This window comes from Lithobates pipiens, unplaced genomic scaffold (assembly GCF_037356315.1).
Source record: "Lithobates pipiens isolate NorthernLeopardFrog02 unplaced genomic scaffold, aLitPip1_a1.2 Scaffold_18, whole genome shotgun sequence".
Lineage (NCBI taxonomy): Eukaryota > Metazoa > Chordata > Amphibia > Anura > Ranidae > Lithobates > Lithobates pipiens.
Genome location: NW_027507758.1, coordinates 106,372,623 through 106,396,164, shown reverse-complemented (window position 1 = coordinate 106,396,164; position 23,542 = coordinate 106,372,623). Strand labels below are relative to the sequence as shown.

The 23,542-nt window shown below is 43.3% G+C and overlaps 1 protein-coding gene across 1 annotated transcript in view; it reads right to left on the bottom strand.

Annotated features, from left to right (window-relative positions):
- Positions 1–23,542, bottom strand: part of VPS54 (VPS54 subunit of GARP complex) — a 141,389-nt gene that overhangs the window by 89,028 nt on the left and 28,819 nt on the right. The window contains exon 2 of the mRNA XM_077485975.1: positions 4,107–4,260. Coding sequence (XP_077342101.1) covers positions 4,107–4,251 — 145 coding nt within the window. The 5' untranslated portion in view covers positions 4,252–4,260. The remainder of the gene's footprint in view (positions 1–4,106; positions 4,261–23,542) is intronic.

The following is a 23,542-nucleotide window of genomic DNA, read 5'->3' as shown; positions in this document are numbered from 1 at the left end:
TGGGGGCACTTGTGCGGGCGTGCTCCTGAGTACTGCTGCTGCATCCATTGGCACAGATAGCAGGACTCGACCCCGCCCCTGACTTCCATATCACTCGTTTTGATTGACAGGAGCCATTGACTCCTGCTGCTATCAATCTATCTGATGAGAACCCGAGACAGCGTCTGGAGCTGCTGGGCTCATTCTCAACGCTGGAACGACCATGTTCAGGTAAAAAAAAAAAAAGAAGAGGGGCTCTGGGGGGAGCTGCAACACAGAAGGTTTTTCACCTTAATGCATCGATTGCATTAAGGTGAAAAACTTTGGGACTTTACAACTCCTTTAAAAGTAGAAGTCCAGCCTGAGCTCATTCATTTTGCACTCCTGTGACCCATTTTCAGCAGAGAGCGGTCTGCTGTCCTCCGGTGCCACATTTGCCATCTTTCAGGGGCAGCGGATACCTGTCTTTGACAGGTATCCTGTCCCCACTTCCACGAGATCGGGCCACAGCGCATTACGTTAGCAGCTCAGCTCCCTCATCCTCCCGCCGCCAGGCCAGTAGGAGAAAGCTGCGATGCCTCGCACATGGGTAGTAGGGATCCGACGTGGAGCCGTAATGCTTTTCTACCAGGTTCCCTTCCCTTAATGGCGGCGACAGCACCCGACATCTGATGGAAACATCAGCTGCGGTGCCCACGTCGCTGGACTGCAGGACAGGTAAGTGTCCTATTATTAAAAGTCAGCAGCTCTGCTTTAAGATGAAAAAAACCCTCTCCTTTTAGAACCACTTTAACTACTGTTGCGATTAAATAATTGTCCTAAAGTCAGAAATATAAAGTGTATGTGAAACCAAAACTTTTTTTTTTGTCTAGGATAAAGTAGGAATTGGTTAAGGAAACTTCCTTTCCCTTTGGAAAACTTCCTCACTCCAAACTCAAAAACATTTGATTTTCAATCACATTTTGTACCAGAGAATGTTCACCAGAACCAGTAGTGAGCGTGAATCTTTGCAGCAGGGACACATATAGCGAGGGGGGGAGGATTTAAAGCTGAAAGGGGTTCTAACCCATCCGCATTCTATAAAAATAAAAAAAAAATACAGTTTTGGCTTTACATACACTAAATCTACTTGTAATCAGAGATTTTATTAATCCTTTGCAACCAGATCCAGTAGACTTCACAATCTGCTTTTCAGTGGTCTTTCAGTTGATTATGTGCGAACGCCATCTCATGCTCTGTATCGGTATCCAGTACCATCCTTCCCTTATTTCCAAAACAATGTGCACTGTTCATGCTTTCTACTTGAGTAATTCTAAAATCATTTGAGGTTTTGGTTGAGTTGTGCTAAAAACAAAAACTGCTAATTGCACACACTCAGCAGTGCTGAATCAGCATGTTCCAGCTCACCAAAGCACTGTGGTGCATAAAAGGGGAACTTTACATCTCAAAGCAAAAGGAGGTGATGAAAACAAAAATAGGCAAAGTCACATGATTCAGGTTTCCCAGAGTATAAAAATGTGTTCATATATCAACTAGACACCTCATGTGTAAAAAATCATATCCAGTACACCACAGCAGAATTTTAACGAATGTGTTCACCCTGACCTGCTTATTCAACCATCCAGTGTTATGTTTAAGGAATTCAGCAATAACTACTGTGTCTAAGATGACCATATAATATTATATAATGCAGAAAACATGAATTTCTGTCAGGAAACAGACTTCCTATGCAGTTGTATTGATATAAAGTTATACACAGATGGACAAATTGAAAAAATGAAAACCTGTAGGAGGGCATTGCTCTTCAGTTTTTTTTTTTATAGATATCAATATTGGGGAATACAGAGTTCCAGTATGTATGTATGTATGTATGTATATATATATATATATATATATATATATATATATATATATATATATATATATATATATTTCTACTGAGATTGGATTAAAGGATCAAAGTCTACTCAAACTGATCTACGCTATATTACCAAAAGTATTGTGACACCTGCCTTTACACGCACATGAACTTTAATGACATCCCAGTCTTAGTCCATACTGCTCAATACTGAGTTGGCCCACCCTTTACAGCTATGACGGCTTCAACTCTTCTGGGAAGGATGTCCACAAGGTTTAGGAGTGTGTCTATGGGACTGTTTGACTATTCTTCCAGAAGCACATTTGTGTGGTCAAGCACAGATGTTGGACGAGAAGGCCTGGCTCGCAGTCTCCACTCCAATTCATTTCAAAGGTGTTCTATCGGGTTGAGGTCAGGACTCTGTGCAGACCAGTCAAGTTTCTCCACCCCAAACTCACTCATCCATGTCTTTATGGACCTTGCTTTGTGCACCAGTCCAAATAATTTAGTGGCACGAGTATTATAGTGTGGGGGTGTTTTTCAGGTGTTGGGCTTGGCCCCCTAGCTCCAGTGAAGGGAACTCTTAAGGCGTCAGCATACCAAGATATTATGGACAATTTCATGCTCCCAACTTTGTGGGAACAGTTTGGGGATGGCCCCTTCCTGTTTCAACATGACTGCGCACTAATGCACAAAGCAAGGTCCATAAAGACGAGTTTGGGGTGGAGGAACTTGGCTGGCCTGCTCAGAGTCCTGGCGGAGACTGTGAGCCAGGCCTTCTCATGCACATCAGTGCCTGATCTCACAAATGTGCTTTTGGAAGAACGATAAAACATTCCCATAGACACACTCCTAAACCTTGTAGACAGCCTTCCCAGAAGAGTTGACATTAGGAGGAAATGCATACACAATATTGGTATAATGTTCAGTGCTAAACCATCTGATGAAAAAGATTAAAGTTTAAAATTTAAATGAAAAGGCATGCATCTGCATGCTGATACATGAAAGTACAACCATGTGAATGGCGAGTGGAAAGGCGTTCTGATTGGCCAGACAGCGCGTGGGCGGCTCCCCAGTTTGACAGCCCTGGACCACTCCCTCCCAGAGATACACAGCCGATGTCTCCATGAGCCTTATCGAGGCTCCAGCTGCGGCTAACACACAGCACTTGTGGATCCCTCAATAGAAGCTTTCCAGTGGTCCTCCTATGCTCCTGTGACACTGCAAGTGGAAGCTCCCACCCACTCTAGCACTCTGCAAGTGTTCCAACATTTTTCACACACGTTTTTAGTGTTGTTTGATACTTATATACTGAATAAACTCCTAAGCTGTTTAAAGGATTGGCGCTTCTCTCTCCTCTTTTTGCTTCCCAGAAGAGTTGAAGCTGTTATAGCTGCAAAGGGTGGGCCAACTCAATATTGAACTCTGTGGACTAAGACAGGGATGTCATTAAATTCATGTGCGTGTAAAGGCAGACGTCACAATACCTTTGGCAATATAGTGTATAAAGTAGAATGCAACAAAAGATGCTGGAACATGCAAGGTAGACGTGAAGATAGTCAAGGATTATGGAAGGAAGATCTTACTTTAGTAGTATCCAACACATAAAAAGAATGAGGCAGACTCAGTCTATTAGGCTCCATCAATATCTAGTAGGGCTGACCCTTTATAGCTAATATCTGGGCAAAAACAAACAAAAAGATGAAGTACATCTCTGCATTACATGCAATATCTGTGGACCTTGCCAGAATTAAGGACCCATTAACAACACAACGCAGCTGGTAACCCATACAAGTTGCGTTGCTATTTTTGTAATGTGTTGGCATGCATCTTACATGTGTAGCAAGGTTTTTTTTTTGCCTTGATTTGAGGTGTAGTGCATTTGGGTGCATGTGTTTGTGTGCATTTGAATCACATTGCATTGAAAAAATGTAGTGCACACTAATTTTTTTCAGCACTGGGAAAATGCAACAAAACACGCTGGTGTGAATTGCATTTATAACCATACATAACCACTGCATTTATTAAACCATTGTTTTTTGGTTGCCATACATTGGGAATGCACTCACAAAAGCACCCCAGCGCATCTGTTGTGAAAATTCCTTTAATAATTCTTAGTATCACATTAAAATGAATATATCATGTCGCTATCTAAACACCACTGCCCAGCAGTGTCATAACTAACATATCACTTTTTGGTGGATATGTTCCAGAACATGAAATCATTTAAAAATATAACAGGGAAAGGGGTCTAGTTCGGAGCACTCACCAGTAGGTTCTTTGGGGCACACATCGGGGAGCGATCGCACCGGTCCTTTTTGCTGTGAAGGGTTCAGACCCTTTTTGTACATGGTTTTGCTGCTATTCGAGTGAGGCACTAGTGAAGAGCTGTTGCTAGATGCCATTGCATACATCTAGAGGAGCTGTGCAAAAAACAAGAACAAACACTTCGTCACTAGTGCAGTTTTTTCAATTTTATCCATTACATAAAACTATGACAGTTTACATTTAGTTCTCCACACTAATGGATTTCACCAAACTATGCATTCTCAAAGAAGACTGAAGAACATATAAAGTAATCTAGCTGTGAATTCATGTCAAACCAGGATTTATTTTATTATACTACACATACTGTAAATGTGGATCGTGGTAAGAATGCTTTTTGTACTGCAGTTGGCTGACTGCTCATAACGAGTGATAAAGCCATCACAAGGCAGCATGGAGGCTTATATCGGGCCCTGAATAATTTATATGAGAGCTTTACTGTGCTGCTTTTTCCAGTCATTATGGTCAAACAGCATGTAAGGAATCATAGGATTCAATTAATTTCAGTCTTGACACCTAAGACATTTCTTACCAAATGTTTACCTATATACAGTACAGCTCTGATTCCTGTGTCAGTATGGTCTCCAAACCACAAATAAAAAATGTTGTCCTTGGTGATCCTTATCCTATCTCAGCTGTTCCCTTGCCTAGAAGGGGGGAGGGACTAAACGGATGGCTGGAGGATCGAAGACGTCTCACATGCTTGTCATTAATAAGCCATTGTTTGTGAACACCAAGGAGAGGAGAATTAAAACCTGGGGATATCAGGTAAATGCAGGTTTATTTCCACATCTGAATACACTACAGTGAGCCCTCCAAAACCTCAGCCGTTCACAACTCAAAATTAATTCAAGTAGTTTGCTGTATCTCTAACAAAAAAAAATAAAACATTAAAAGGCATCTGTTGGGAAAGATACAGGGGAAAGCCCAGCAATAACCGACATTGGCCTGTTGATGCAAAAAACAGACCCACTACATTTAAGAACCATGTAGCCTCATTATGGATGCTTACCTACTCTATAGGTTTACTGGGACTACATGAAAGTGTATACCTCATGCAGTACAAACCTTAAGGATAAGACAGTTCATGCATTCTACAGTAATCACACAATCGCATAAACCTTAGGGAGGAGCTCCAGGTTCCTTCAGATAAAATGAACAGTAAACAGCTATAAAATACTGTAGCGGCTGACTTTTAATATTAGGGCTCTTACTTGTCCAGGCATCCAGCAGTGTCCTCACCCGAGCCGATTTTTCAATCGGCTACCAGGTGCTGGCACAGCCATCTTGACTAAGAGAAACCGGCAGTGAAGCCTTGCAGTTTCACAGCCTGGTTCCTACTGCACATGCCCAAAGCACGCTATGCTCTGTGAATAGGCCACAGTCTTCTGGGACCTGTAAAGTGTCCCATAAGGCTGCAGGGAAAGAAGGGGGGGCCCAACTGAGTAGGGAGTGGGTACCTGTCAAAACCAGGTACCCGCTCCGCCCCCTACCCCCAAAATGTGGTAATGGAAGGCAGACAAGCAGAGCTTCCCTTTTGGGTGACGCTCCACTTTAACATACCGCAGGCAGTGAAATTTTACATCAGATTGCTCTAAATTGAACAGGGACCACAGTGTGAACTTTTCTTGAGGCCACAATAACTAACCGGTGTTAAAGAATTCCCCACCCAATAAAGCTAAAATGTAATGCTGGAACTTGAAAGTAAAGAATACTGAATGAATGAATGAATGAAATACTTATATAGCGCACAATGCGAACTGAATCGCCTCTAGGCCTGCCTGTCTGATGAACACCCAAACCCCATGTACATAAAAGCCTCGTACACACGATGAGAATATCGAACAAATGATAGTACAGTTTTTATTTTGCATGCTTGTTAGGCTCCATTTTGAAAGCTAGAGGGTTACTAAAGTTACAAAACTTTTCGTATGACGGAATACAACTTCGGAAGTGATGTAATGTGTTGTATTCTTTTATTTCCATAGCATGTGTGGTCTTGGTCTTCTGATTTTTTTTTTCCAGAAGAAAACTGTACTGATCACTTTAAAATCGTTCATTCTGGTATTGTATGAGAAAAAACGTTCATATTCATCCCTTCGGATAATTTAGCATGAACCAGAATGTTCGGCTCTTGAAAGCGGTGTACCAACGATCAGATTATCGTACAATTGCTTTGAAACCGGTATTTTTTATTCTGGTCGCATTTACTGGGCAAAAGCCACATTTTATTATATTTGGTATTGTAGAGAAAAACAGCAGTAAAGGTCAGAAAGCTAAACACTACAGGAAAATACAATGGCCGATTTGTGAAATCACAGAATGATAAAAGATGAAGTCAGCAATGTCCAACAGTTTACAAAGCGCCCATTTTTACCACAATGTTAAAGCTGTACTTCAGGCAAACATCTACAGACAAAGCAAAAATATATATGAACTCATACAAAGGATTTTTACTTTTGTTCAGGCAATCCTGTAATTCTGGCACCCCTACAAAACAGCCGCTACTGCCATCATCTCTGCCATTTTTACCAGCTCCGCATCTTCCCTATTCAGTTCATGTGTACTGGAGGTTACTGGCACCTAAGCTTCATTCCCAACATCCTAGAGATGCCAGAAGGTAGCCAGAGGTGTGCGGTAGACTACGCATGCACCACAGGTATTGTGCAGGATAAAAACACTACTAGAGGAAAAAAGGAAAAGATTTTCAGCAGAAAAGACACGTGAAGTCTCTTCTCCCTAAAGGGTGCACCTTCAATAATTTTTTAATAATAATTTCTTGGTTGGTTGGTGGTTGCTTTGGACTCCAATAGTTTATTAAGGATTATCACTTTTGCATGCACAGTACAAAATCAGCCATTTTTTGGGAGAAAAGCTTTGCAGCTCCGAGCAGGGACCCACAATAAAGAGCACTGGATAAGGGCTGAAGGTAAGTATTTCCCCAAGGGATCAGCATTCAGGGGGGTGTTGTGGGGGGAACTTACAACAGGATGTGTATTGGGCTGAAATGAATCGATTAATCGACAACTAATCGATTATGAAATTCATTGATTACTATTTTCATAATCGATTAATCGGCCAGTAACAAAATGGGGTTAAAGTTAATGAGTCTGATATTTACCAGATTGACCATTTAAAGAGGAAGTAAACCCTGATGGGTTTACTTCCTCTTTTTTTCCCTGCAAAGGTAAAGCATAATGGACTACTATGCATCGCATAGTAGCTCATTATGTGTCACTTACCTGACACAGGAGCCAGCGAAGTCGCCGCTGTCCCCTGTAGTCCGCCGCATCCATCTTGCTGGTGGCGTCTCGCAGCTCCGACGAATGACAGCGGCGAAGCCGCGATGACGTCACTCCCGCGCATGCGCACGGGAGTCGCGTCTCGCAGCTCCGCCGCTGCCATTCGGCGAAGCCGCGATGACGTCACTCCCGCGCATGCGCACGGGAGTCGACAAATTAGGCAAATCCATTCTTGGACTTGCCGCATTTAGTGCGCCTGCGCGCCGCTGTCTACGGCGCATGCGCCGTAGACAGCGGTGCCCATTTTCGGGCAAATATCTCCTAAACCATATAGGTTTAGGAGATATTGCTTGGACCTACAGGTAAGCCTTAATCTAGGCTTACCTGTAGGTCAAAGTGGTTTGAAAGGGTTTACTTCCTCTTTAATAGTATATCTCTCCTCTAATAGTATATGCAGTATATATCCTCTAATAGTATATACAGTATATCTTTCCTCTAATAGTATATACACTATATATCCTCTAACAGTATATACACTATATCTCTCCTCTAATGGTATATACAGTATATCTCTCCTCTGATTGTATATACAGTATATCTCTCCTCTGATTGTATATACAGTATATCTCTTCTTAATAGTTTATACAGTATATCCCCTCTAATAGTATATGCAGTATATATCCTCTAATAGTATATACAGTATATCTTTCCTCTAATAGTATATACACTATATATCCTCTAACAATATATACACTAGATCTCTCCTCTAATGGTATATACAGTATATCTCTCCTCTGATTGTATATACAGTATATCTCTCCTCTGATTGTATATACAGTATATCTCTTCTTAATAGTTTATACAGTATATCCCCTCTAATAGTATATGCAGTATATATCCTCTCTCAATAGTATATGCAGTATATCTCTCCTCTAATAGTATATACAGTATATAGCCTCTAATAGTATATACAGTATATATCCTCTAATAGTATATACAGTATATATCCTCTAATAGTATATACAGTATATATCCTCTAATAGTATATACAGTATATATCCTCTAATAGTATATACAGTATATATCCTTTAATAGTATATACAGTATATATCCTCTAATAGTATATACAGTATATATCCTATAATAGTATATACAGTATATATCCTCTAATAGTATATATCCTCTAATAGTATATACAGTATATATCCTCTAATAGTATATACAGTATATATCCTCTAATAGTATATACAGTACAGTGGGGCAAAAAAGTATGTAGTCAGCCACCAATTGTGCAAGTTCTCCCACTTAAAAAGATGAGCCTTTATGGGCACCATAAGAATAAACCAAACCAAGCATAATGGAACATTTTGACAAAGCTAAACTCTAAATCAGATTTTCGGCAGGGAATTGTATGATGACAGACCGGTTGCCTAAAATCCGCCCGTTAGTACACTCCATCAGACAATTGGCCTACTTCCAACTAACAAATGTTGGATGACAGGCTAATACATTTTCAGCGGACAATGGTCTGTAGTCAGATTTTCCTATCATGTGTACACAAGTCACACAAAAGTCCAAAGTACAAAGACGCATGCTTGGAATCAATGCTCACCAAACACGACATTAGCAGAAGTTGCCCAAAGGGTGGTGCTCAAGAGCTGAAATTCCACGTAGTATATTACTACGTTCGTGTTTGTTGGCGACAATTGTGTGCTGTTTGTATGCAAGACAAGTTCACGGCACACACCCTTCGGACAAAAGTCTGATGCTTTGTCTGCGGAAAATCTGATCGTGTGTACGAGGCTTAAGAACAGCAGAAGTCATGTAGCCAATGCACATAAAAGAAGGTATCTTGTAAACTAGATTTTCAGAGTCACTGATTGGCTGGTTTGTTATTAAAGGAGAGCTCTGCGCTTGCAGCCTACCTACTGAGTACAGATTTTGTTTCAAGCCTAAGCTAAGATCAAAAAAGAACATCAGCAAAAAGAATATACCGTAACTTACAGTAAGTATGATGTGTGCCGATTCTTATTTTAGGAGACATCTTCCACCGCTCTAGACCCCCGCCACCGTAATCTTCCAGTGCTGGGAAGATCAAGAGAGTCTGACTATACCCCTCCTTCCTGCCAGATTCGCTATTTACAGAAGCTGTGCTACAGATGCTATGACTGACACAAGAGCTATGTATAGAGGACAAGACGCTATCGCCTGTCCCTCCACCGTTCATAGAAACTGTAGTACAACTCCTATGAATGGCAGATCTGACAGGAAAGGATGAGCATAAGGGACACATCATACTATGTGTAAGTTATGGCCTGTGAGCTGATATTTATGTTATTGATTTTATCTAGACTAGGCTGTAATACAAATTGTAAATGTGATATTGCCTTGCTGCTATCTCCTACCATATTACCATTAGTGACAGCAATCTTTGTGTGCTTTGTATCAAACTGCCCTTTCAAATGCTGTTTAGAAAAGTCACAGCGGGCAAGGTAGTGAGGCAGAACCTACAATTATCGTTCTCATAATGTCTATGTGCGCAGTGTGTAGGAGACACGTGTACATCAGATACTTTCCTGATGAATAAACAGTTTCCTATCTATACAATATCACAACGGATGTTATGCTGACAGGGCAGGCACTCAGAGGTGTTTGTGAGCAGCAGAGAGGATTAATATAGAAAAGGTGCAGCAGTATTCTTAGAATGGTTTGCAGCTAAACTGGATTGGTTTAGTTAGAGAAGTACTCTCAGTTATTATTACAGGACAGTGTATTGGAGGACAACTTGTTACAATACTACATTTTCCCCCAAAAATAAATACTAACTGATATGAACTCAAACCAGTGAAGAATATAGATATAGGAACTGCTGACTTGGGCCTCCCTCCACTCCAAAAAAACGCTCCAAAAGCAGCTCATGTACCAATTTTGGCACTGAGCCTGGCGCATTTGGCGTTGCATCTTCTGCAGTGATTTTCATGCGTTTTTGTCACAGTGTTTGGGGGTGCCATTAAGAAATAATGACACCACAAACTCTTCTCGTGTTTTGCTGAAATTCAGGTGTGAACTGGGACTTAAAGTGATCGTGAAGTCAAACATGTTATACTTCCCTTCTCTGTGCAGTTGGTTATGCATAGAGCAGCCCAGATCCTCCTCTTCTCTGGTCCCTCTTCGCTGCTCCTGGCCCCTTCACTCCTATTGAGTGCCCCCACAGGAAGCAGCTTGCTATGGGGGCAACCAAGCAGTCACAGCTCCCTGTATATATTCAGACACAGGGCTGCCATTCAGCCATGCCCCCCCCCTCGCTTCTGATTGGCTAACTGACTTTGATTGACAGCCGCGGGACACAATGGTGCCGCTGCTGTGTCTCAGTCAATCAGGATGAGAGTCCCAGACAGCCGAGGGACTCGTGGACATCACTGGACAGAGGGGGTTCAGGTAAGTATTAGGGGGTGCTGGGGAGACTGCTACACACAGAAGGCTTTTACAGCCCGTTCACACCTGAACGTTTTGTAGCCCTACGCCTGAAGCTACAAAACGCTGGAGGGGAAAAAATCCATTATTCTCAATGGAGATGGTTCACATCTCCACTCCATGTCGCGCGAATTGGGCTGATTTGGGCGTTTTCATTCCCATAGAAACTAATGGAAACGCTTGATTCGAGCGTTTAGCGCGACAACGAGCGTTTCTACGGGCGTTTTGACGCTGTATCTGCTCAAGAAAAAATAAGCAGATGAAAAATATTTTTCCTATTGGCTGAAAAAAAAAACGCCGAAGTTAAAAAACGCTCGTTGTCGCGCGGCCACAAAACGCTCGTTGTCGCGCGGCCACAAAACGCTCGTTGTCGCGCGGCCACAAAACGCTCGTTGTCGCGCGGCCACAAAACGCTCGTTGTCGCGCGGCCACAAAACGCTCGTTGTCGCGCGGCCACAAAACGCTCGTTGTCGCGCGGCCACAAAACGCTCGTTGTCGCGCGGCCACAAAACGCTCGTTGCCGGTAAAAACGTTCAAACACGCTTCGCTCAGGTGTGAATGCATCAAGATAAAAAACCTTCTGCCTTTACAACTCCTTTAAGGTATATGTTCCATGGCTGTTATATGATCCTAGTTAAAGCATATGTAAATCCTAACCTTGTAAAACAATCCATTCAGTTTAAAATATTAAAAAGGAAAGGCAAAGCATTTGTGTATAGATATAAAAAACAATAGAAATATATTTTTCCCTTTTTATAAGTGATCAGATTCCCCCTGTTTTCAGCTGCGTAAGGAGAGCTGGAGGAGAAACAGCATCAAACTGATGTTAACAGTGAATGGCTGAGCAGGGGGGCAGGCTGAGTTCCCAATATAGCTAAAGAACTGAACGCACTGTGCTGACATGCCTAGTGTGGTCAGTTTTTGATAGGAAAGTGGCAGGAATACCAGGTATTTTATACAAAGGAAGCAATACAAAAGAGAAGAGGATACATTTTCATACCTGGTACACAAAGCACACATCAGTAATATGAAATGTTGGATTTACATAGTCTTTAACCACTTTCAGACCGGACCATTTTGCTGGTAAATGACCAGAGGTCTTTTTACACTTTGGCACTGCGCTGCTTTAACTGGTAATTGCGCGGTCATGCAATGTTGTACCCAAACAAAATTTGCGTCCTTTTCTTCCCACAAATAGAGCTTTCTTTTGATGGTATTTGATTGCCTCTGCGATTTTTATTTTTTGCGATATAAACGTAAAAAGACCGCAAATTTTGAAAAAAAATGATATTTTCTACTTTTTGTTATTAGAAAAATCCAATAAACTCAATTTTAGTCATACATTTAGGCCAAAATGTATTCAGCCACATGTCTTTGGTAAAAAAAAAGTCAATAATTGTATATTTATTGGTTTGCGCAAAAGTTGTCACATCTACAAACTAAGGTACGTTTTCTGGAATTTACGCAGCTTTTAGTTTACGACTGCCTATCTCATTTCTTGAGGTGCTAAAATGGCAGGGCAGTACAAAACCCCCCCAAATGACCCCATTTTGGAAAGTAGACCCCCTAAGGAAATTGATAAGAGGCATGTTGAGCCCATTGAATATTTTATTTTTTTGCCTCAAGCGATTGAATAATGACAAAAAAAAAAATTTTTTTTTTTTTTTACACAAAGTTGTCACTAAATGATATATTGCTCACACATGCTATGGGCGTATGTGAAATGACACCCCAAAATAAATTCTGCTGCTTCTCCTGAGTATGGGGATACCACATATGTGGGACTTTTTGGGAGCCTAGCCGCGTACGGGGCCCCGAAAACCAAGCACCGCCTTCAGGCTTTCTAAGGGCGTAAATTTTTGAGTTCACTTCTCACTACCTATTACAGTTTTGAAGGCCATAAAATGCCAAGATGGCGCAAAACCCCCACAAATGACCCCATTTTAGAAAGTAGACACCCCAAGCTATTTGCTGAGAGGCATGTTGAGTTCATGGAATATTTTATATTTTGCCACAAGTTGCGGGAAAATTACAAACTTTTTTTTTTTTTTTTTTTTTTTTAACAAAGTTGTCACTAAATGATATATTGCTCATGCATGCCATGGGCATATGTGAAATGACACCCCAAAATAAATTCTGCTGCTTCTCCTGAGTACGGGGATACCACATATGTGGGACTTTTTGGGAGCCTAGCCGCGTACGGGGCCCCGAAAACCAAGCACCGCCTTCAGGCTTTCTAAGGGCGTAATTTTTTGATTTCACTCCTCACTACCTATTACAGTTTTGAAGGCCATAAAATGCCAAGATGGCACAAAACCCCCACAAATGACCCCATTTTAGAAAGTAGACACCCCAAGCTATTTGCTGAGAGGCATGTTGAGTCCATGGAATATTTTATATTTTGCCACAAGTTGCGGGAAAATTACAAACTTTTTTTTTTTTTTTTTTTTTTTCACAAAGTTGTCACTAAATGATATATTGCTCACGCATGCCATGGGCATATGTGAAATGACACCCCAAAATAAATTCTGCTGCTTCTCCTGAGTATGGGGATACCACATATGTGGGACTTTTTGGGAGCCTAGCCGCGTACGGGGCCCCGAAAACCAAGCACCGCCTTCAGGCTTTCTAAGGGCGTTACAGTTTTGAAGGCCATAAAATGCCAAGATGGCACAAACCCCCCCCAAATGACCCCATTTTGGAAAGTAGACACCCCTAAATTTAGGGGTACACTAGTGAGACTAGGTAATAAATGGCGGGTGCCCTGAAACTATAAAAAAATAACTAACCAACCAGCGTCACCTGTAACAGTTATATGGTGATCACTGGTGAAAGGGTTAACTAGGGGGCAATTAGGGGGCTTTATGCGGTAGTATATGGGGGTCCCTGGCGCTATAAAAAGCTGCAGCGAACCTAAATACCTACCTGCCTAACTAGCGTCACCTGTGACACTAATACGGCGATCAGAAAAACGATCGCTTATTAGGCTGGGTTCACACTGGAGCGATGCGGGAACGCCACGAATGCGCGGCGGGTTCCCGCATCGCATGCCTCCCGGCGGCAGTTCACACTGCCCTATGCGAACTGCTGGGAGTGTCAGTGAAATGTTACTGACACCCCCAGATCAGTTCGCATATCGCAGTGCGATCTGCAAACTCGGATCGCATGGTGTGAACACCCATGCGATCCGATTCTGCTGCGGGCCAAAAAAAGGGTCCCGTGCGAATTTGCGGCGGGTGCGGCGGGTGCGGCGAATGGCTGAACTCGAATCGCACAGAGATCGGATGTGATTTGCACTGCAGTGCGGTGCGAATCACATCCGTTCTCATAAACCGCTGCAATGTGAACCCAGCCTTAGTGACACTGGCGACGGGGGGTGATCACGGGGTTAAACCTTTATTGGGGGGGTTAGGGGGGTACCTTAGAACTAAAGGGGGCTAACCCTAACTGCCCTAACAGTTATTAGTCACAAATGACACCCGCCGGGTGATCAGGGGGTTAAACCTTTATTAGGTAATAAATGGCGGGTGCCCTGAAACTATAAAAAAATAACTAACCAACCAGCGTCACCTGTAACAGTTATATGGTGATCACTGGTGAAAGGGTTAACTAGGGGGCAATCAGGGGGCTTTATGCGGTAGTATATGGGGGTCCCTGGCGCTATAAAAAGCTGCGGCGAACCTAAATACCTACCTGCCTAACTAGCGTCACCTGTGACACTAATACGGCGATCAGAAAAATGATCGCTTATTAGGCTGGGTTCACACTGGAGCGATGCGGAAACGCCGCGAATCCGCGGCGGGTTCCCGCATCGCATGCCTCCCGGCGGCAGTTCACACTGCCCTATGCGAACTGCTGGGAGTGTCAGTGAAATGTTACTGACACCCCCAGATCAGTTCGCATATCGCAGTGCGATCTGCAAACTCGGATCGCATGGTGTGAACACCCATGCGATCCGATTCTGCTGCGGGCCAAAAAAAGGGTCCCGTGCGAATTTGCGGCGGGTGCGGCGGGTGTGGCGGGTGCGGCGAATGGCTGAACTCGAATCGCACAGAGATCGGATGTGATTTGCACTGCAGTGCGGTGCGAATCACATTCGTTCTCATAAACCGCTGCAATGTGAACCCAGCCTTAGTGACACTGGCGACGGGGGGTGATCACGGGGTTAAACCTTTATTGGGGGGGTTAGGGGGGTACATTAGAACTAAAGGGGGCTAACTCTAACTGCCCTAACAGTTATTACAGTCACAAATGACACCAATGCAAAAAAAAAAAAAAAAAAAAAAAAAATGACATTGGTGTCACTGTGACTGGGGGGCAGGGGTAATTGGGGGGGTGATCGGGGGGTAAAGGGGGGGTGTGAGTGTGCCTGGCATGTTCTACTGTGTGTGTGAGTGTTGGTGCAACTTACTGATCCGCTCTCCTCCGTGTCGGAACGAAAAATACCGACACGGAGGAGAGAATACATCACTTCCTCTCCTGTGTTTACATTACAGGAGAGGAAGTGATGTCACCGGGGATTTCTATTCGTCGGGAGCGATCGTGAGGGGGTGGCCATGAATGAATGGCCGTCCCCTCGTCCGGGATCGCTCCCGTACGAATACCGACCGCCGCAGGCACCGGGCGGGGGCCCGATCGGGCCCCCGACCCGCGGGAGGCAAGGGACGTACATGTATGTCCTTATGCCTGCCCGTGCCATTGTACCGACGTACATCGGCGTGCGGCGGTCGGCAACTGGTTAAAGTAGTGCATTTATACAAAGGCTGCTTCCCTATTGCAAGAAATGTACTACATGAAAAGTGCAATAAGAATCAGCCAATCAGAATTTACTTCAGTGAAGTTCACCTTTCTACTCTATACGAGTGAGCATTTTGTTCTATGTACTATTTTAACCACTTAACAACCGCCCTATAGCCGAATGACGGCTACAGGGCGGTTTCTTAACTCTGGGAGGCCGTCATATGACGTCCTCCCAGAATTCCGCTCTCGCGTGGCCGTTTACCACGTGATCGCTCTGTCAAATGACGCCGGTTCCTCCCTCCCCTCTCTGTACCAATCGGTACAGAGGAGGGAGAAGAGATCGGTGTCAGCAGCACTGTGGGCTGCATCTGTAGTGCCCACATCGCTGCTCACCGAAATTAACCCCTCAATACCCTGCCAATAACTCTGCAGTACCCCGCCAATACTCTGCAGTACCCCGCCAATACTCTGCAGTACCCCGCCAATACTCTGCAGTACCCCGCCAATACTCTGCAGTACCCCGCCAATACTCTGCAGTACCCCGCCAATACTCTGCAGTACCCCGCCATAGATGTCCACCCCCGCCCTCCGGTGCTTCTACCGACTCGCCAGTACGATCAAAGCCAGAATCTTTTTTTTTGTTTTTCTTATTTCAGGCTTCCCAGCCTAGAGGTGAGATGTGGGGTCTTATTGACCCCATATCTCACTGTAAAGAGGACCTGTCATGCCATATTCCTATTACAAGGGATGTTTAAATTTCTTGTAATAGGAATAAAAGTTTTTAAAGCGCCCCTGTCCCCATGTGCGCGCATGCAGAAGCGAACGCATACGTAAGTCCTGCCCACATATTAAAACGGTGTTCAAACCCCACATGTGTGGTATTGCTGCGAACGTTAGAGCGAGAGCAATAATTCTAGCCCTAGACCTCCTCTGTAACTCAAAACATGTATCCAGTAAAAAAAATTTAAAGCGTCGCCTATGGGGATTTTTAAGTAGCGACGTTTCGCACCATTACACGGGCGTGTGCAATTTTGAAGAGTGACATGTTGGGTATCTATTTACTCAGCATAACTTCATCTTTCCCATTAAGCAAAAATTGGGCTAACTTTACCATTATGTTTTTTTTAAGCACAAAACAGTTTTTGTTTCCAAAAAAAATGCGTTCTAAAAATTGCTGCACAAATACTGTGCGAGATAAAAAGTTGCAATGACCACCATTATATTCTCTAGGGTCTTTGCTAAAAAAAAACGTATATAATGTTTTGGAGATCTATGTAATTTTCTAGCAAATAAATTATGATTTTTACACGTAGGAGAGAAATGTCAGAATTGTCCTGGGTGCTCCAGAACGCCTGATGGCGCTCCCTGCATGTTGGGCCTCTGTATGTGGCCACGCTGTGTAAAAGTCTCACATATGTGGTATCGCCGTACTCGGAAGTAATAGCAGAATGTGTTTTGTGGTGTAATTTGTGGTATGCATATGCTGTGTGAAAAAAAAAAAAAAAAGGAAAAAAAATAATCTTGATTTTGCAAAGAATTGTGGGAAAAAATTACAACTTAAAAAAACTCATCATGCCTCTTACTAAATACCTTGGAATGTCTTCTTTCCAAAAAGGGGTCATTTGGGGGGTATTTGTACTTTTATGGCATGTTAGGGTCTCAAGAATTGAAATAGGCCGTCAGTACTTCAGGTGTGATCAATTTTCAGATATTGGCACCATAGCTTGTGGACTCTATAACTTTCACAAAGACCAAATAATATCCACCAATTTGTACTTATTTTTACTAAAGATATGTAGTGGTATAAATTTTGGCCAAAATTTATGAAGAAAAATTACTAATCTGCTAAATTTTATAACGGAAACAAACAAAAATTCATTTTTTTTTTTTACAGAATTTTCGGTCTTTTTTCTTTTATAGCACAAAAAAAAAAAAAACAACAACAAGGAGGTGATTAAATACCACCAAAAGAAAGCTCTATTTGTATGAAAAAAAAAGGACAAAAAATTCATATGGGTACAGTGTTGCATGACTGAGTAATTGTCATTCAAAATGTGAGAGCACCGAAAGCTGAAAATTGGTCTGGTTATTAAGGGTGTTTAAGTGCCCAGTGGTTAACCACTTGGGATCCGCGCTATTGCAAAATGACGGCAATAGCGCGGACCCACATTTTCGGGACTACGTCTATTGACGTAGTCCCGGTTACGAGCGGCCTGCGCGCCCCCTGAGGGGCGCGCGCGGCGCGCTCTGTGATCGGCGAGTCCGTGAGACTCGCCTGATCACCGATCCGTGTAAGGGGTCGATCCCGACCCCTTATCACGTGATCAGCTGTCAGCCAATGACAGCTGATCATGTGATAAAACGGAGCCGGTAATCGGCTAGTATTCCTCCTCGCGCTGACAGCGCGAGGAGAAAAAAAAAAGCCGATCGCCGGCGGCCGTGTTCGGGACATCAGTCCCGATCACGGCCAGCAATTTAAAAGGACACCTGCCCCCTGCCAGTGCCCACCTGCCACCCGCAGTGCCATCCTGAATAAAGTAAGTGCCCCCCTGTCAGTGCCACCCAGCAGTGCCCATAGTGCCCACAGTGCCACCCAGCAGTGCCCACAGTGCCACCCACAGTGCCACCCAGCAGTGCCACCCACAGTGCCACCCAAAATCTGCCTCAGGTGCTGCACCCCAGTGCCGCCCATCAGTGCCCAGCAGTGCCGCCCATCAGTGCCCAGCAGTGCCGCCCATCAGTGCCCAGCAGTGCCACCTATCAGAGCCACCTATCAGTGCCCATCAGTCCCATCTATCTGTGGTACCTATCAGTGCCCATCCGTGCCACCCATCCGTGCCACTTATCCGTGCCACCCATCCGTGCCATCTTATCTGTGCCCATCTTTGCCCATCAGTGCCGCCTTATCTGTGCCCATCGGTGCCGCCTTATCTGTGCCTATTAGTGCCGCCTTAACTATGCCTATCAGTGCCCACCAGTGCAGCCTATCAGTGCCCACCAATGCAGCCCATCAGTGCCCACCAATGCAGCCCATCAGTGCCCACCAATGCAGCCCATCAGTGCCCACCAATGCAGCCTATCAGTGCCGCCTAATCAGCGCACTTCAATGAAGGAGAAAAATGACCCGTTTGCAAAATTTTATAACAAACTATTAAAACATGATTTTTTTTTTTTTGCATCTTTTTTTGTTTGTTTAGCAAAAAATAAAACTCCGAGCTGTAACTAAATACCACCAAAAGAAAGCTCTATTTGTGGGAAAAAAATGATAAAAATTTCATTTGGGTACAGTGTTGTATGACCGCGCAATTGTCACTCAAAGTGCATCAGCGCTGAAAGCTGAAAATTGGTCTGGGACTGAGGGGGGTTTAAGTGCCCAGTAAGCAAGTGGTTAAAGAACATTTGTAACACAAGAAATATGTGCCTGGTTCCTTGTCACTGAGAACACAAAACAAGCATGCAGAATATGGAAGCTATATAAAAGTAGATTTGTTCTTCTGGAATGGATACTTCTGGAAGCCAGTGCCTTTCCCCAGTACTAAAGCTTATGGATCAGAATGACATACAAACAAGGAACATTTTCCAGGGAGACATCAGCAATGACCGTCTACATTTTCTCTCATGTAAGGTTTCCTTCCTTTGCATGCAAAAGGTTATACTTGTATTCACAAGATATTGCAAAATCCAGTTTTGTTCTGTGGCTAAGCATACACTGTTTCACTGCTGAAACCGATTCAAGACTTTAAAGCATTCAGGTAAGACAAACACATAAGGACAAGTGTTCTAGGAGACGTGTAACATGGTCACAGGCTGAGCAAACATGTGACATAACTTCCAGCCAACGTGTCACTGCATACACAGCACACAGATCACAGTGCACTCAGGATCCCAGGAAGCTCGCTGACACTTGTGTAAAAACACATTGGAGAAAGAGCGCTGGAGTACACACAATCATAAGATACCAATTACAACCCCTCCATATTACAAGTTAACATTAAAAATCACGTGCATCTTATGTTAAAGAAGAGGGCTGTGTACTGGACTCACGCCATTGTGGAAATGATGATAAAGGAATGGCGCACACATGTATACAAACCGTATTCAATAACAAAATGATAAATAATAAAAGGTGAATAGCGCAATAAGTCCAATTTGACATAATCCCAGCACCAATCTCTTGTATTCTTCACCACTTGTGCCCAAAATGTAGATGTACACTCACCAGGGATACTTTACCCCTTTTTACAGGTAGGTCAAAAAGCTCTTTGCCCTCAAAGCTGGGATTCCCCTGACGTTAGGCTACAATTCAATCCTCTTGTTTTTTTTTATGGTGGTCATAGATTTCATGACCCAACAGGAGACAGGATAAAAGGTTTCATAGCGTAGTATTTATTATAAAATAGTAATTAAAATACAAGGAATAGTATTGCACTCACATGCATCAGTGCCTATATACCAGCACCAGTTATGTACCGTGTGTGCAGGGATGGATGGCTTCACTGGGCCGGCCAGAAGCCGGCGTGCCTTCCGAGCCTCACTCTGGATTCCAGCCCAGAAGTGATGTCACACGGGACCCGGAAGTATAAATCAAAACTTAAGGGGGGCATAATCTTTATGTTATTTTATCCTTTTTAGCCTGTTAAATCTACTATCGAAAGGGCTATCTTTATAATAAGTAAGAATAGAAAAATAAATGTTAATTATTTTGGAAATTCAGAGCTGCTGTCCTGTATGTTGTGCACACATTTCCGCTGCTAACGTCTATTTAAGCTGGGTTCACACCGGTGCACTGTGGTTTGGGTGCAGCACAACTCATACAGGGTTTTAGGTGTGCTCCCATTCACTTCTATGGACCATACATTTTCATGAAAGTCCTGCATGCTGCATCTTTTATGTGCTTTCAGAAAAACGCACTGTCTAGCAGAAGTGAATGGGAGTGCATCTAAGTGTGAATCAAGCCTTAGGACTGGTGTACATTCATTGCAGATTAATGGTTATTTTTCTGTACTAGCATTTGTTCCCATGTTTATTTATTTATTACAGGTACTTATATGGTGCTGTCAATTTTCACATATATACACTCACCGGACACTTTATTAGGTACACCTTGCTAGTACTGGGTTGGACCTCTTTTGCCTTCAGAACTGCCTTAATTCTTCATGGCATAGATTCAACAAGGCGTTGGAAACATTCCTCAGAGATTTTGGTCCATATTAACATGATAACATCACGCAGTTGCTGCAGATTTGTCAGCTGCACATCCATGATGACACTTCCACCGCAGACCAAAGGTGCTCTATTGTATTGAGATCTGGTGAGTGTGGAGGGCATTGGAGTACAGAGACCTCATTTTCATGTTCAAGAAATCAGTGTTGAGATGATTTGAGCTTTGTGACATGGTGCATTATTCTGCTGGAAGTAGCCATCAGAAGATGGGTACACTGTAGTCATAAAGGGGATGGACATGGTGAGCAATAATACTAAGGTAGGCCGTGGCATTTAAAGTGGTTGTAAAATGCTCAACTGGTACTATCCTCCACACCATTACACCACCAGCCTGAACTGTTGATACAAGGGTGGATCCATGCGTCATGTTGTTTACGCCAAATTCTGACCTACCATCTGAATGTCAGAGCTGAAATCCAGACTCATCAGACCAGTCAACATTTTTCCAATTTTCTATTGTCCAATTTTGGTAAGCCTGTGCAAATTGTAGCCTCAGCTTCCTTTTCTTAGCTGACAGGAGTGGCACCCGGTGTGGTCTTCTGTAGACCACCTGCTTCAAGATTTAATGTGCTGTGCCTTCAGAGATGGTATTCTGCATACCTTGGTTGTAACAACTGGTTATTTGAGTTACTGTTGCCTTTCTATCATTTCAAACCAGTCTGCCCATTCTCCTCTGACATCAACAAGGCATTTTCATCTACACAACTGCCTCTCACTGAATATTTTCTCTTTTTCGGACCATTCTCCGTAAACCCTAGAGATAGTTGTGCGTGAAAATCCCAGTAGATCAGCAGTTTTTTTAAATACTCAGACCAGCCCATCTGGCACCAACAACCAAGCCATGTTCAAAGTCACTTATATCCCTTTCCTCACCATTCTGATGCTAGTTTTAAACTTCAGAAAGTCGTTTCCCCACATCTAGATGCCTAAATCCATCGAGTTGCTGCCATGCGATTGGCCGATTAGCAATTTGTGTTACCAAGCAATTGAACAGGTGTACCTAATAAAGTGGCCAGTGAGTGTAAAATTATACATTCATATCAAGTAAATCAATACCGAACGTGTCATGCTTGAAAATTGGTCCTCTTTATGGAGCAACGTGGGGTCAATAAGACCCCACATCTCTCCTCCAGGCTGGAAAGCCAGAGATAAAAAAAAAAAAAAACCTGGACGATCTTGGCTTTCCAGCCGAGTGAGTACATGGCAGGATTTACAACTGCCATGCCAGGCATGAGGTAATAACATTGCTCCTGGGCCTCCGAGAGTCATAGAGATGACCGGGGACCATCTGTTCCCCAGAAATTTCTATGGTCAACTTCCAGCGCCGGTGGCTTCCTTCTCCGGCTCGCAGATCACAGGGGCAAGCCAGTAGAAGCACCGGAAGGCGGCGTCCCCTCCCACAGCCTTTAAGAACAATCAAGCAGCTGAATTGCCACTATGATTATTCTTATGGGGCAGGGAATTGCTGGCTGAAGAGAACAATACTGGGTGGATGCCTGTAAGGGGCAGGCATCATATCATATCTGCTTTTATAAGAGGACATTGATATCCGCCTTGTTGGTATACTCAGACCGTATATTGACAACAGCAGTAACAATGTCCCCACAGATCATCTCAAGCCTGTAAGAACAAGTAGAATGATCTCACTAGATACTGGTTACTGAGCAGTATTGAATAGGCTCTATGCTGACCAAGATGGTGGCTGTGCATGCATGTGGCTGGGCAGGGGGCAGTGTACATGCTTTAAGTGGGTGAGACATCTGCACTCCCCCTTCCCTCACTCCTGTGGATGCCCTCCCCTTTACTGTTGTCATTTCCTGTGATGTCATTTTGCATGGAGGAAGCAATTGGCTGTTGGGGCCATGACTTCCTGTTTGTCATTCCTTTTGTTGCCCATAAATAAAAACAAAGTGCCTGTGCTCGGGAAGACAGACACGTTGAGACTCCAGCTTGAAGCAGCATCTTTTCTGATTCTATCTGGTGCTACTGAAGTACTTCAATTTCCTTGTACCAAAGAGCTTGATACAAACGTGTTTTTAAGTACGAAGGAATTGTTTTGTGCTTTGTGTGCATTTTGACGCTGGAAGTGCACATTTTGGCGCGGTGTGGATTTGTGTAGAAAGCCCAAGGACCTTTCCATGACACACTAGAGGAAACCCACAGCTTTTTTTTAAATTTTATTTAGCCCTTTAAAAATCCTGCAAGTACTAGACCCTGTTCAAACTATAGCAGACAGCTGCGTTTTTTTTGCATTAGAAAAAAAAAAAAATCAGCTCTCTGCAAGGGCGCACAGAAAACAATGTCTGTCTACCCCGATTACGCTTACCCACAGCTGTCACCTGAGGATCAGAAAACTGCAACACTGCTGTAGTTTTCCACACCACTCCACATGTAAACTGACATAAAGCGATGAACTGCATATGATTTTTTTATTTTTTTTGCCCTGGTTTAGACTTTAGGGGAGTTTTCTTGGCATCTGTTTGACTGTGGAACCTTAGAAAACGACTTTCCTCTTTTTATAAATCTAGTATAAGCAAGTCTTTGGCCATAGAGAAGGGCAACTCTTTATCCCAGCAAACAATGATTCAACTAGTTTGTAACGGGGTGGATTTGATTTAAATCAAGACGATTAAAATCACTAGTAAAATAGCCTGATTTAAATCATAATTTTTAAAGAGCAGCTGTCATCTCTGTCCCGCAG